This window comes from Balaenoptera musculus, chromosome 4, assembly GCF_009873245.2.
Source record: "Balaenoptera musculus isolate JJ_BM4_2016_0621 chromosome 4, mBalMus1.pri.v3, whole genome shotgun sequence".
Lineage (NCBI taxonomy): Eukaryota > Metazoa > Chordata > Mammalia > Artiodactyla > Balaenopteridae > Balaenoptera > Balaenoptera musculus.
In genome coordinates, this window is record NC_045788.1 from 38165315 (window position 1) to 38178922 (window position 13608).

Here is a 13608-nt window from a genome sequence, read left to right on the forward strand (position 1 = left end):
GCACTTAATACAATGCCTGGAACATAAGAAGTACAAACAGGGGGGTTTGTACTTACAGGACCCTTTATACTTACAGGACCCTTTCCACACCTGCTTCTATTCCAAATGAGGGGCAGGGAATGTTTAATAAGTCTTCAAAAAGGGAAACTTTTTTTTTTAAACAGTATTTTCCATAATACGTGCTTATAAGAGCACTCGGAGACTTTTGCTGTCTCTCCCTGGAAGTGGTTGGAAATTGCCAGGTGCCCTGTTTGTTTCCTTTGCTTGCTTTGTTACAAAGCTAGCCTTGTTTGGAGAGAGACTCCTCTTTCTGTCGAAAGTACAAATAGGACAGGGAAGCAGAGAGGTGCACTGAACACCTCAGGTAAACAAGTGCCAACCCGGTGAATGGTTCCAAGTGAAATAATATGATGCCTTAAGACAAAGGCATCCAGAATAAGAAGGCATCCTAATAGGTAATTTTCACTTTACTTGACTTATCTCATTCCTCTGAAGGTAAGTTTCAGGACCTATGAATAGACTGTGCATTATATACACCAGGAACATGCTACCTCAGGGCCTTTGCACTGGCCTGGAATGCTCTTCCAATACATGTCCATTTCCTTCCAGTGAGCCTGCTCAAATTCACCTTCACGATGAGGCCTACACAGAATTCCCTGTTTATAACTACACACCTCCATCCCCCTTACCCTGCTTGGTTTTTTCCCCTAACACCTATCACCTTTTAACATACTACTTTCTGTGTTATTTATTTTCATTCTGCCCTCACAAGAATATATACTCCAGGAGGACAGGGATTTTTGTCTGTTTTGTTCACCAACACCTCAGTGTCTAGATCAATCACTGACAGAGAGTAGGCACTCAGTAGATATTTGTACAATTGAATTGAATTGATTTTAATATATTCCCACTGAATTTTATACTGTTTAATTTGGGTCCATTTTTTAGTTTGTCAGCATAATTTTGAGAAATAATAACTTGCTTTCATCCTGCATCTTTAAGTGTGGCCCATCACCCACATTGGTGTAAGTAGCCCCCACCAGGGAAAACTCCAGGCACCCCACCCAGATCAATTACTGGCAGTGTGAACTTTGGCAATTTTCTTAGCCTCTCTGTGTCTTGGTTGCATTACCTATAAATGGAGATAAAAAACCATTGCTACTCCATAAAAATCTTGTGAGGATTTAATGAGTTAATACACATGAAGTGCCTATAACAGTGCCTGGCACACATTCAATAAATACGAGCTATTGTTTTTCTATCTATAGCCAAGTCCAGGACCTTCTCCCCTTAGTCCTGCTCTGCATCTCTATTCTCCCCTCCTCTGGTATTCATCCTCTGCCAACCCACCTCGTCTTTCACCTCCTCCCTCTTTACCTATCTGATCTGAAACTGATGAGGTCTCTTTAGCTTCAACTCTCCTTTTTCCTCTACTAACTATTTTTTAAGCATTGGCCATTAGGACCAAACTGCTTTTAGAAGCTCCAGGTAACTCCCTGACTAACCTGTGCCTGGACTAAAGTTTTCATGTTTTAACAGTGCAATTCTAAGAAAAATCCCAATGGGAACAAGAGGGAAAAACGTCTCACAAGTTGCTTTATTTGACCTTAATCCAGAACTATTTTAATCCTATCATTTATCACCAATAACTTACCCCATTTAATTTAAGTTTTTTTTTTTTTTTTTTTTTTTAAAGCGTGGCCTCCTTAACATCTTGGGTTGTATTATTTTAAAGAGAAAATAATTTCAGGTTTTCTAAAACTATTTTTTTTTGCCTTGAAACTAATCAAGAAGATCCCTAATATGTATGTGCTCTCTGAACTTCATTCTGAGGCTGGGGAAGAAAATATCCTCTTCCCCAGAAGGGCTATGCTATCTCAACTTGGGCTGTGAAGGCTGCCCAACCTCATGTCACCAGTCTCGGGAAAGGGGGGCTGCCAGAGAACTTGGCTAAAGGTGGGGAGGTAAAAGGTCCAAAGGATTAAATTTCTGGCTCCCAAAATAACCCTGAGTACTCCTGCCACCTCCAAATCAGGCCCTGCACGCTTCTTCACTCTGGCAGAGTGCCACTTCTCTGGCCCAATCCCAGGAGGCCCTGTGGAGCCATGGCTAACACTCTGTCTCCACATGACAGCCCTCTAGAGAGGCTGGGGAGCCCACTTAATTAAGGATGGACATGCAAGGTGCATTTTCTCTCTTCTTAGACTCAATTGTTCTTCTCTTTCTTTAATGTTCTTTCTTTCTTCTTCTCCACCTTTCTCTAGGGTCCTGCAAGTTCTCAGGACAGTGTTTTCCAAAGTTCAATAATGTGAGAACCACTGTCATGATGCCCTCCCCCTAGCCCCCAACATATCCAAATCCCACCTGTACTGTTTCCTTAAATTAGCTCACTTTTTCACTTAAGTGTTTAAAAACTAGTTACTGCTTTAAATTTAAAACCAGTTTCACTTGCCGTAAACAGAAGGCTCAGATATAAATATAATTAAAGCAAAAATATACAGTAATGGCATTTTAGTTGGCTATGGCTGCTTGCTGCAGGCCTTGTGCCTGAGTCCTACTCTGTTAAGGAATGCTGGAGAAGGTGTTAAAGACATACCAGCATCAAAGTGAGACTTGCTTCTTGAAATAGGGACTGGAAAGAGGATGGAAGAAAGCAAAGTTCTCATCTTATTTTTAAATAACATGTCTACGTAAAACTTAAGCATTTCCCACTCTGGGAAACACTGCTTTCAGTTCAGGCTCACAAAAGGCAAATATTGTTTGTTGAAATCTGATAGGCCTCATCCCATTTCCCTCAAGTACTGGGTACACTATTTACTAACTGTACTCAAAAACTTTTTGCATATCTTTTCTTATTATTTGTTCACAGCGTCCGACCAACCACCACAGAGAGTTTCGGATATAGGACTCTGCTGTGGATCACAAAATGTGGCCGGTGAATGGGTCTTTGGATGCCATTTAGCCTAAATCTTGACCCATCTCCATTTTCCCGAAAAGAGACTTGGGTTTCGAGGCCGAGGGGGATTTGCCCAAGGTCACACAGGGGGTAGACTGATTTTTGTGTTCCTGCAGCCCAGAGAACAAGCTATCTCGTGCTACCGGAGGCTTCACGATGGGTTGCCTGGCTGGCGCGTGGCCAAACTTCCAGTCTCCTGTGTTGATGGCGGTTGCCATGGCAGCGGCACATTGTTTCCCCGCCTCATCTTTGTGACGTTATGGGACCAGCGTCCAATGGGAAAGCAGCTCCGCGTCAAGCACCGCCTTTCCCGACGGGCACGGCCTTAGCGACTGGGAGACAAGCGTTGACAGTGCTGGACCGGCTGGCTCGGGTCGCGGCCGCGGCATTACATCGTTTTCCAATCTGTCCGCAAACGCCGCCGCCCGAAACAGAGCCAGGATGTTCGGGATGCTGAGCAGCAGCTTTGAGGATGATCCCTTCTTCTCGTGAGTGTCGGCGGGCCGGGAGCCGGCGGTCGCGCGGGAACTCGGGGATCTTGAGCGGAGCTATCTTAAGGGAAAAGAGTCAGTTAAAACTCCAAAGAGGGCGAGAGGGAATTCGAGTGACTCCAGGAGGCAACTTGAGGGAGAGGAAGACTTAGGGGGCGTGAGAGGGAACGAAGAAGATATAGGGGCGTGTGAGGGAGAGGAGAGGAGGATTTCGGGACGTGGGAAGGAGGGGAGAGAAATTTACCGGGCGTGAGGAGGGGGGAGGTCTGTGCAGGCTTCCCCGCCCAACAAACCCGTGTGCCGGCTGCTCTCAACTTGGCCAGACTTCGGATACTTCCCGCCCCCCAACCCCTGTGCTTCTGGTGTTGGGAGTCCCGCCTTCGCAGCCGCAGAGGCTTTGCAGGTGACGACGATAACTGCCCTCTCGGTGGAACTTCTGCAGAGAATTGTACTTACAGGACCCTTTCCACACCTGCTTCTATTCCAAATGAGGGGCAGGGAATGTTTAATAAGTCTTCGAAAAAGGAAACTTTTTTTTAAAACAGTATTTTCCATAATACGTGCTTATAAGAGCACTTGGAGAGTTTTGCTGTCTCTCCCTGGAGGTGGTTGGATATTGCCAGGTGCCCTGTTTGTTTCCTTTGCTTGCTTTGTTACAAAGCTAGCCTTGTTTGGAGAGAGACTCCTCTTTCTGTCAAAAGTACAAATAGGACAGGGAAGCAGAGAGAGGTGCGCTGAACACCTCAGGTAAACAAGTGCCAACCCGGTGAATGGTTCCGAGTTAAATAATATGATGCCTTAAGACGAAGGCATCCAGAAATTAGTTGTTTCATTATGATCTAATTTTCTGGTTTTTGCTGTGTCTTGTTTTTTCTTTAGTTCTTCCTCTGTCGATTATATAAAAGTGATAACACAATCTAGTGATCCCTAAAACAGGAAGATTTGTGTTACTTTTTTACCCAAGTGTTTTGCCAGTTTGAATTTTGACTTGCTGTCCTAATTTATTTTGATCACTTAAATTCTCTATCTATGCAACTTGGGGACTATCTTTTAAAAAAGTTAAAATGTTAACAGTTTACTACTTCGATTTTTTTGTTTGTTTTTAAAGAAAAATATTGTATTGGCTTAAATGTATTAGTACTATATTAAAACCAAATAACATAAAAGTAATAACTGAAAGAAAATTAACAGTAGAAAGATGAAATGATTAATTTAGAAAAAATTAAATGATTAATATTTTATTCTAAAGATTATTCATTATAATTAAGGGGTGTATGGACTCCAGCAAATTTATCATGCTGTTTTAACTTGTTTAGGAGCAGTTGGGACATTTATGACCAGTGTCATTTTAACAGATTTCAAATTTTGTATTATGATTTGCTCTTTTAAAAGCCTCTGAGAGTAGGGACTAAATATATCCTTAGATTAGTTGAGCTGTCGAAGTGGTTCTTATGTAATTGTGACATCAGTACAATGGGCGACAGCTAAGAAGATTATGACAGACAACTTTTGAGTTGTATTGTCTTTGATTATATCAAAAGAGCAATGAACTAAACTAAACCATGAATGTATAATTAGTACCTTCTTTAAAACATCTAGCAAAAGTGTAATTTAAACTCTTGGGTGACGCTTTCTGAGCAAAGGCAATGAACCCAAGAGTCAGGGTCAGAAATAGTAACAGACCACAAATAGTAGGCATACATCAAAGAACACTCTTCCCCTGGGCTTAGGATGGATAGGACCATCAGTTACATGTCAGTAGGTTTTTCAGTCATCATTTTCTGTAGCCTTCTTCAAATGCAGGCAGCCATATCTTAGAAATCTGGGATAAAATTAATTACCTTTATAAAACTGACTTATAATTTCTTTGCTCCACAATTAACAATATAGAGAATAAACATAATTAGGGGAGACAAGGGAGAAAGAGAATGTGAGTTTATATTTATTTCAAGTAATGTGTCATTTGACCCACCCCTTTTACCCGAACCCCAAACAAAATGAGAATCCACTAAATATAAGTCAAGCATAAGGAATTGATAAAGGTGACAGACTCCTTATTAAATCATCCACTGACCTTAAGGAACACAGAAGGGTTCCATACCCACCATCTTTTATATAAATATTATCCCTATTGCTAACATTATGTGTCTGGTCATTGGGTTCCCTAGTGGCTATTTTAATGTCTGACATGTAGAAAGTATTCAAGAGATATTGTTTAATGACAATCTGGTGTCTTTTACTCTGTCTTGTAGTTAATGTGGTATTTAGTTGATTGCTGGATTGCTGAAAGTAGTTACAGATGGTCCCCAATTTACGATGGTTCCACTTAAGATTTTTCAACTTTACCATAGTGAGAAAACAATACACATTCAGTAGAAACCATACTTTGAATTTTGAATTTCAGTCTTTTCCCGGCTAGCGACACGTGGTACAATACTGTCACAAGGTAGGCAGTGGCAGGGGCAGTGAGCCTCAGCTCTGTCAGCCACGATCACGAGAGTGAACAACGCATCACTGACAACCATTCTGTTTTTCACTTTTAGTACAGTATTCAATAAATTACACGAGGTATTCAATACTTTATTATAAAATAGGCTTTGTGTTTGATAGTTTTGCCCAACTGCAGGCTAACGTAAGTGTTCTGAGCACGTTTAAGGTACACTAGGCTAAGCTATGATGTTTGGTAGATGAGGTGTATTAAACGCATTTTCGACTTACGGTTATTTTCACCTTACGATGGGTTTATCAGGATGTAACCCCATCACAAGTAGAGGAAGATATGTATTTGCTTTCAACAGGTGCCATTGTCGATGTTGGCACTTTCTAATTTAAATACTACCATTTTCTAAATAATTCATTAGTTCAGAATCAGGGATATTAATAATAAGCACACTCTACTAATTTACTAATTAAAAGTGGGCAGACAAAAAGTATATACTTCTTGGATATGAAATTAGAATGATTAAATAAATTGAGACTAGTAAAATACAGTGTCAAATTGTCAAACACTTTAGAGATTTGAGTAAAAGACAAAATCTAGTTTTGAATTCAAATATATTCATTTTTAATGTTTACCTTCCTATAATAGCACATATTAAATGTTTCATCAGAAAATTAAAGGGAAACTTCAAAAGTGATATTTTAAAGTTCGTTGTTTTATTATATATTTGGGACATTTTTGGTGTCATATATGTTTCAGAGCTGAAGTTATTTCAGTGAAAATTGCCTCACAGTATACATTCACATATACCTTTTTAAACAAATAATACCTGTAATTTGGTTAAAAACACAAAGGCTAAAAGCTAGCACTTCCTGGCATGCAGTTTTCTCTCAAGAATACTACTTTCTCCTTCCGTTTGCATTTTCTTAAGAATAGAAACATGCCAGTATGGACAGAAAAATTAATTTGAGAATAAAATGGTTTTGGCATCTATCCTACACCCTAAAAAACATTGATTATTAAATGTAAAAGTTTACATATATTTAGTACAATCTAGAAACTTCTGCTTTGTACAGAAACATGAACTTCGAATCTTCTGAGCTACGGAAATGAAATTCTGATCGTGCAAGTCTACAAAGAATAGCTATGTTACCACTTATCGGCTATTAGACATTAAACAGCCTTTAATAAGGCAAATCAACCTTATTTTTCGTTATAAATTGTTAGCATTTCTTTAAGCCACCCAAACTCTTCATGTGGGCACCATATTGTGATGACCAGTCTTTGGTTAAAGAAACCCTGCATATATTCTTAGGATGTTACTTTCTCTGTCTCCTCACTCTCATCAGGGGCTAAAATTTACATATCTATAAACTCTATTTTTAATTTTTAAAAATTTATTTATTTTGCACTTTGGAGGTAGTCAGAGGACACTGCTTTGACCTATTTACTGAGTTGAAAGTGAATGTATTACACATACAAGACAGACATTGACTGATATTTTCTTGATTGAGAATATTACCACGGCAGAAAATAAAACAAAATCACCTTATTAAATACACTAGACTGTTCATTCGGGGCATTCTTTGGCTCGTTAAGTACGAACCATTGAGTTAGGAGCCAAGGAGCACAACACAATTATGACATAGTCAAAGAATGCCATGTGGTACCATCTGATCATATCATAATGCTTAGTTCTATCAATGACTTTGTAAGCATTCACACAGAAGTAGGGGAGTACCTACAGGATGGGAAGGAGCCATAGTCATTCCTACATCTCTTACAATATCAAAGCCTTCTGCCACACCACCATTTTAAACTGTGCTTCTAAACAGTAGGCAAATAAAATTGCCTATGAAAATGTAATTCATTCTTCAAGTATTTCTTAGTTTTCTACTATATGCCCAGCCCCGTGGACTTTGTTATAAATTTGTAGAAGTCATGGTCCATGCCCTAAAAGATTCTCTTATGAAGGTTGTATGCATTATTTCTAGTGTCAAAAATATATCATCTGATCTATTTTCTTTATGGACCCATACACCTTACTGAGACTAGGAAACATTTTTTTGTGATCAAAGACCCATAGCAATCTGCTTATGCCACTACCATGTATAATGGAAGGAAGGAATTTCCCTTGATGAATGGGACTGCCATTAGTTATCTAAGTTATCTAAGTTATCATCTAGTTATCATCTTAGTTATCTAAGACCCTTGTGTGATAAAGAATAGTGTACTGCTTTTTTACTTAGAAGCACAAATATCTATATTCTTGTACAGGCCAGTAAAATTGTAATTCTGGTAAAATATATATATTACATGTATATATAATATATATATTTATTATATATATATATACAACATATATATTTGAGAGAATCTTGAAAAAAAAAAAAACTTATTCTGAAGTGAAACATTACCAGCCCTTAAAAAAACACTTTTATGTTGAGGTTATCCCAAGAGACCCAGAATCAATCTAGGAGTTAAGATTTTTTTGTGGGGGGAGGGGCAACAATTTTTCCTAGCTTCTGATAGGTAAATATAATGGAGTAGAAAACATATGTTTGGTGCCAAATTTCATTCTGTTTGATTGTGGTTTGTGTCAACAATGCTGAAAGAAGTAGTATGGCCATCATAATAGTATAAGTAAATTTTTCCTCATTTAAATGAAAATGCATTCTCATGGAAAATCTGAAGACTGTAGAAAATTTGGTAAAGGAAATCATGCAACCCAAGATTTTAGCTACTATCATTATTTTGGTGTATTTCGTTTCTATTTTCCATATATGAATTTTTTTCTCCAAAATTGGAACTAAACTTTATGGTTATAAATATACTGTTTTGGCTTCCCTGGTGGTGCAGTGGTTAAGAATCTGCCTGCCAATGCAGGGGACATGGGTTCGAGCCCTGGTAGGGGAAGCTCCCACATGCCGCGAAGCAACTAAGCCCCTGCGCCACAACTACTGAGCCCGCGCGCCTAGAGCCTGTGCTCCGCAACAAGAGAAGCCACCGCAATGAGAAGCCTGCGCACCGCAACGAAGAGTAGCCCCTGCTCACCGCAACTAGAGAAAGCCCGCGCAGCAACAAAGACCCAATGCAGCCAAAAATAAATAAATAAAATAAATAAATTTATAAAAATAAATATACTGTGTTTTTCCTCAACATATACCATAAGCATTTCCCTAGTCTTTAGGTATTCTTTAAAGCATGAATTTAGTGGATGCAAAATATTGCATCCTGTGGATGTACAAAGAATATTTTTCATATAAATCTTTAACCACATTTCAAGTTATTACTTTAGACCAGTTTATGTACACAGTATGACCAATTTCTAGGGTATTAGCTTTGTAAAGTGTCATCATATTTCTAGTTTATTTTCCTAGAAAACTGAAACATTAATTTTCTTTCTTTTTTAAAAAATATTTATTTATTTATTTATTTGGCGGCACCAGGTCTTAGTTGCAGCATGCGGGATCTTTGTTATGGCCTGCGGGATCTTTAGTTGCGGCATGTGGAATCTTTAGTTGCTGCATGCGGGATCTAGTTCCCTGACCAGGAATCGAACCTGGGCCCCCTGCATTGGGAGCATGGAGTCTTAACCGCTGGACCACCAGGGAAGTCCCAAAACATTAATTTTCAAAAGAGAACAATATGAATAAGTAGAAAAATATAAAAACTCTTCCTACCTGAGAAAACAAACTCTATTAGATTAATTTTTAAAATATTAAAATAACTTCTTGTTACCACAAGAGATTTTCCCTTTGTTAAAAAAAAAAAAAAAAAAAAATTCAAGCTTGAGCAGGAGAAATCTTAAAGTCCTCTTTCCAAGCAGCTGCTGTTTTGGGTAGACATGAGTTGAACTCACTTCAGGGTCCAGCCAGGTTTCTTCCTGAATGGTTCAGACAGGTGCAAAAGCCAGACTGTGAGCCCACTTTTGTCTTAATGCTTTTTCCAACAAGCAGCCTTTTGTTCATGTCAATAAAAAAATTAAGATTTAAAAAAAAATTTTTTTTAATGTATGTATGTATGTATTTACTTATTTATTTATGGCTGTGTTGGGTCTTCGTTTCTGTGCGAGGGCTTTCTCTAATTGCGGCAAGTGGGGGCCACTCTTCATCGCGGTGCGCGGGCCTCTCACTATCGCGGCCTCTCTTGTTGCGGAGCACAGGCTCCAGACGCGCAGGCTCAGTAATTGTGGCTCACGGGCCTAGTCGCTCTGCAACATGTGGGAATGTTCCCAGACCAGGGCTCGAACCCGTGTCCCCTGCATTGGCAGGCAGATTCTCAACCACTGCGCCACCAGGGAAGCCCCAAAATTAAGATTTTTTTAGCATTTGCTCTATGTATAAATATACCTACTCCTATTTAAATAAAGAGAAACCTGGGCAACATTTTAAATGAGCCACCTTTAGTTGCTGCATTTTTAACCCAATTATAATGCAATCAGAAAAATAAATCTTACTGAATGTTATGTTTCTATAGGAAAATAATAGCTATTTAATACTCATTTATTCACTGAGCAAAACTAGTATTCCCTGAAGTATCTTTCTTCATGCAGTTGAAAGTCATCCACGTATCTAAAGGGAAAGTTGACTGGTTTTCTTAAGTAACTGCATATTAATTAGAATGAACATTTTAATCTTCATACTTGTACCCATATTCTAAGCTCTAAACGTGCAGTGAGTATAGAGATCTCAGCAAAATGACTCTCTTTTGAATCATCCATTTTAAAAACATCAGATGGTACGAAATCCTTTAACTCTACATAGTTCTATTTCTTTTTTATTCTTTAAAGATTTTTATGAAACATTTTGAATATATACTACTAAAGTGTAACAGTATAACAATACTGCATACCCCTCGCCCAGAATTTCGAAATTTACACCTGCTTTACCCATCTCTATCACTGCTGCTGTCTCCAAAGCGTTTTGTTTTCTTTTTTATAAATTTATTTATTTATTTAATTTTGGCTGCATTGGGTCTTCGTTGCGGCCATGGGCTTCTCATTGCAGTGGCTTCTCTTGTTGTGGAGCATGGGCTCTAGGCATGCGGGCTTCAGTAGTTGTGGCACGTGGGCTCAGTAGTTGTGGCTCACGGGCTCCAAAGCACAGGCTCAGTAGTTGTGGCGCACGGGCTTAGCTGCTCCACGGCATGTGGGATCCTCCCGGACCAGGGCTCGAACCCATGTCCCCTGCATTGTCAGGCGGATTCTTAACCACTGCACCTCCAGGGAAGTCCCCAAAGTGTTTTAAACCAAATTCCAGACTTCTTGTCATCTTATTCATATGTATTTCCAAATACATCTCTGAAAAATACTGTTGTATTCTTACATCACCACAATACCATATTTACATCTAACAAAATTAACAATAATTCCAATTTCTTGGTATCATCTGGCATTGAGTATCATCTAGATATGAAATACTTAGGAATAGTCTGGTTTTTTAGGTAAAAACTAGAAATTATTTCTTAGACAACTCGTTTATTGGTCTTAGAACTACTTGAAACTCTGTCTCTTTAAGTAAAAATTAGGGAGATACATACACCAAATTCTGATTCCTTAATTGTAAACTAACTTTTAATCTTCACGTCTTGATTTGGGAAAGCATAAAACTCTATTTCTGCCCTCTAGTCTCATTGTGTGCCATTGATCCATTTAATTTTTAAATTGTCACAACTTCCGCATAGTGCTAGTTGACTATAATTCTGCTAAAATAGTGATTCTCAAACTTTTAACAGGTGGCAGGTCTAGGAATAGCAGTCTGTTAAATTTTCCGTGCCCATAACTCCTATTAATAAGACAAAAATCCAAAACTAAAAATTCTATAAGAATTCATGGGAAAATTATTTATGATATTTTTCTTCATTGTATGTATAATGTCTTTACTTGATTATCCGTAATATGTTAGAGTCTGTTTTTAGTTGGAAAGAATGAAATATGAATAATCTCTAAATAAACCTAATGCTCTAGTGTCTTCATTTTATCCTATTTCCTAAAAGAATTTAGTGCAAGTACATTTCTGTAGTTAATACTGAACGTTCAACTAAAGAGACTCTTCATTCTCAGAGATTCGGTTACTAATTTGGTTAAGAACAGTTTAATTTTTGGACTCCTGTTGAAATTTTTGTGTTCTGTTGCACTAAGAGCATCCTCAACCTGCACACACTGGAGAGCACTTTCCTTTTATGACTTTGCATAAAATTTGTCAGCAGGAAGGAGGCTGGAAAGTAGTCAGGGCAATGTCCGCAAGTGGATTGGTATGTAAAGGACAAGGGAGTGACAGTAGGAGAACAAATGAAGAAGTAAGAGTACTGACATGTTACAGTTTTTTAGAATACGGATCAATCATCCAGACCAGCAGTGGTCCTAATGCAGGGGTGGTTGAAACTTATCGTGTTGGTCAGGTATGCAGAGGACCTGCTATTTGTCGCTTGTAAATATATTTCTTTCTCTACTTAACGAGTTTCCTCTAAAACAATTGATACTACACAAGAGTAAACAGATCTGTAGAACAAAGCAGTCAGGAAACACTCTCATAAACAGCCTCCCTATTAGATTTATTTAGAGAATACTCATCTTTTTATTTTTTATTTTAATACTTCATAATATCATCAAATGTACCTGGGAAATGGCACTGCTTTCTGAGTAGAAGACTAGATTTTAATTGCTGGAAATCCTTTAGACAACTTAAAAACACTCACCTTGGGACTTCCCTGGTGGCGCAGTGGTTAAGAATCCGCCTGCCAATGCAGGGGACACGGGTTCGAGCCCTGGTCTGGGAAGATCCCACATGCTGCAGAGCAACTAAGCCTGTGCGCCACAACTACTGAGCCTGTGCTCTAGAGCCCACGAGCCACAACTACTGAGTCCACGTGCCACAACTACTGAAGCCTGCGCGCCTAGAGCCCGTGCTCCACAACAAGAGAAGCCACCGCGATGAGAAGCCCACGCACCACAATGAAGAGTAGTCCCTGCTCACCGCAACTAGAGAAAGTCCGCGTGCAGCAACGAAGACCCAATGCAGCCAAAAAAATAAATAAAATTAAAAATAATTAATTAAAAAAAAAACAAAACACTCACCTTTACACCAGTTATTGTAGAATCAATTTAATCATTTGAAACATTCGACATAAATTTCTACATTCAATTTTCAGAAATTATGTTCAAGTCGAATTAAGGCAATAAGACTTCAGAACTACACAATACTTTTTGGAGTAAAGTTCTGTCTTAGCATATAATTAAAACTAATGCCTAACTGAAAACAGATGGGAAATATTAATTTATTGAAGCATAAAACTTAGTAACATCTTACCATGAATACCAAAATTTGACAAGCTTTAGGGTTTTCACAGAAATAAATTGGTATACTTTATTTTACAGCATTTTAGTGGGATTTGCCAAGAAATAAGCTTTATTACTATTAGGGGGAAAAAACCACATTTATACAGTCTGAACTGAACATTTACATTGGATTTGGAATTGTAGAACTTTTATCCCATTTCAATTTTCCATGTTTACACATGCACTGTAAGACTTTAAAAAATGAGGAAAATCTCTTAAAATTTAATGACATCCAACATCCAGCAATTAATACCTTATTTTGTAAAGTATCAAGGTGCTTTACATTTTCAAAAATGTGTTTTTGGAATGTGTAATACATGCTTATGGCAAAAACTCAAAAAGGTACAGAAGAGTACATAATTAAAAGACCCCTCCTCACAAC

The 13608-nt window shown here is 38.4% G+C and overlaps 1 protein-coding gene and 1 non-coding gene across 5 annotated transcripts in view; one reads left to right on the forward strand and one right to left on the reverse strand.

The window, feature by feature from the left end:
• Window positions 1-3284: 3284 nt before the first annotated feature.
• Window positions 3285-13608, forward strand: part of MLF1 (myeloid leukemia factor 1) — a 44472-nt gene continuing 34148 nt past the window's right edge. For 3 of the 4 annotated variants that reach the window (XM_036851510.1, XM_036851511.1, XM_036851512.1), the window contains exon 1: window positions 3286-3444. In XM_036851510.1, the coding sequence (XP_036707405.1) occupies window positions 3398-3444 (47 nt within the window). In that variant the 5' untranslated portion in view covers window positions 3286-3397. Of the gene's footprint in view, window positions 3445-13608 lie in introns of all 4 variants that reach the window. The other variant, XM_036851513.1, reaches the window with a different exon arrangement.
• Window positions 9429-9501, reverse strand: TRNAW-CCA. The gene has a single exon. It is a non-coding gene; the product is annotated as a tRNA-Trp (tRNA).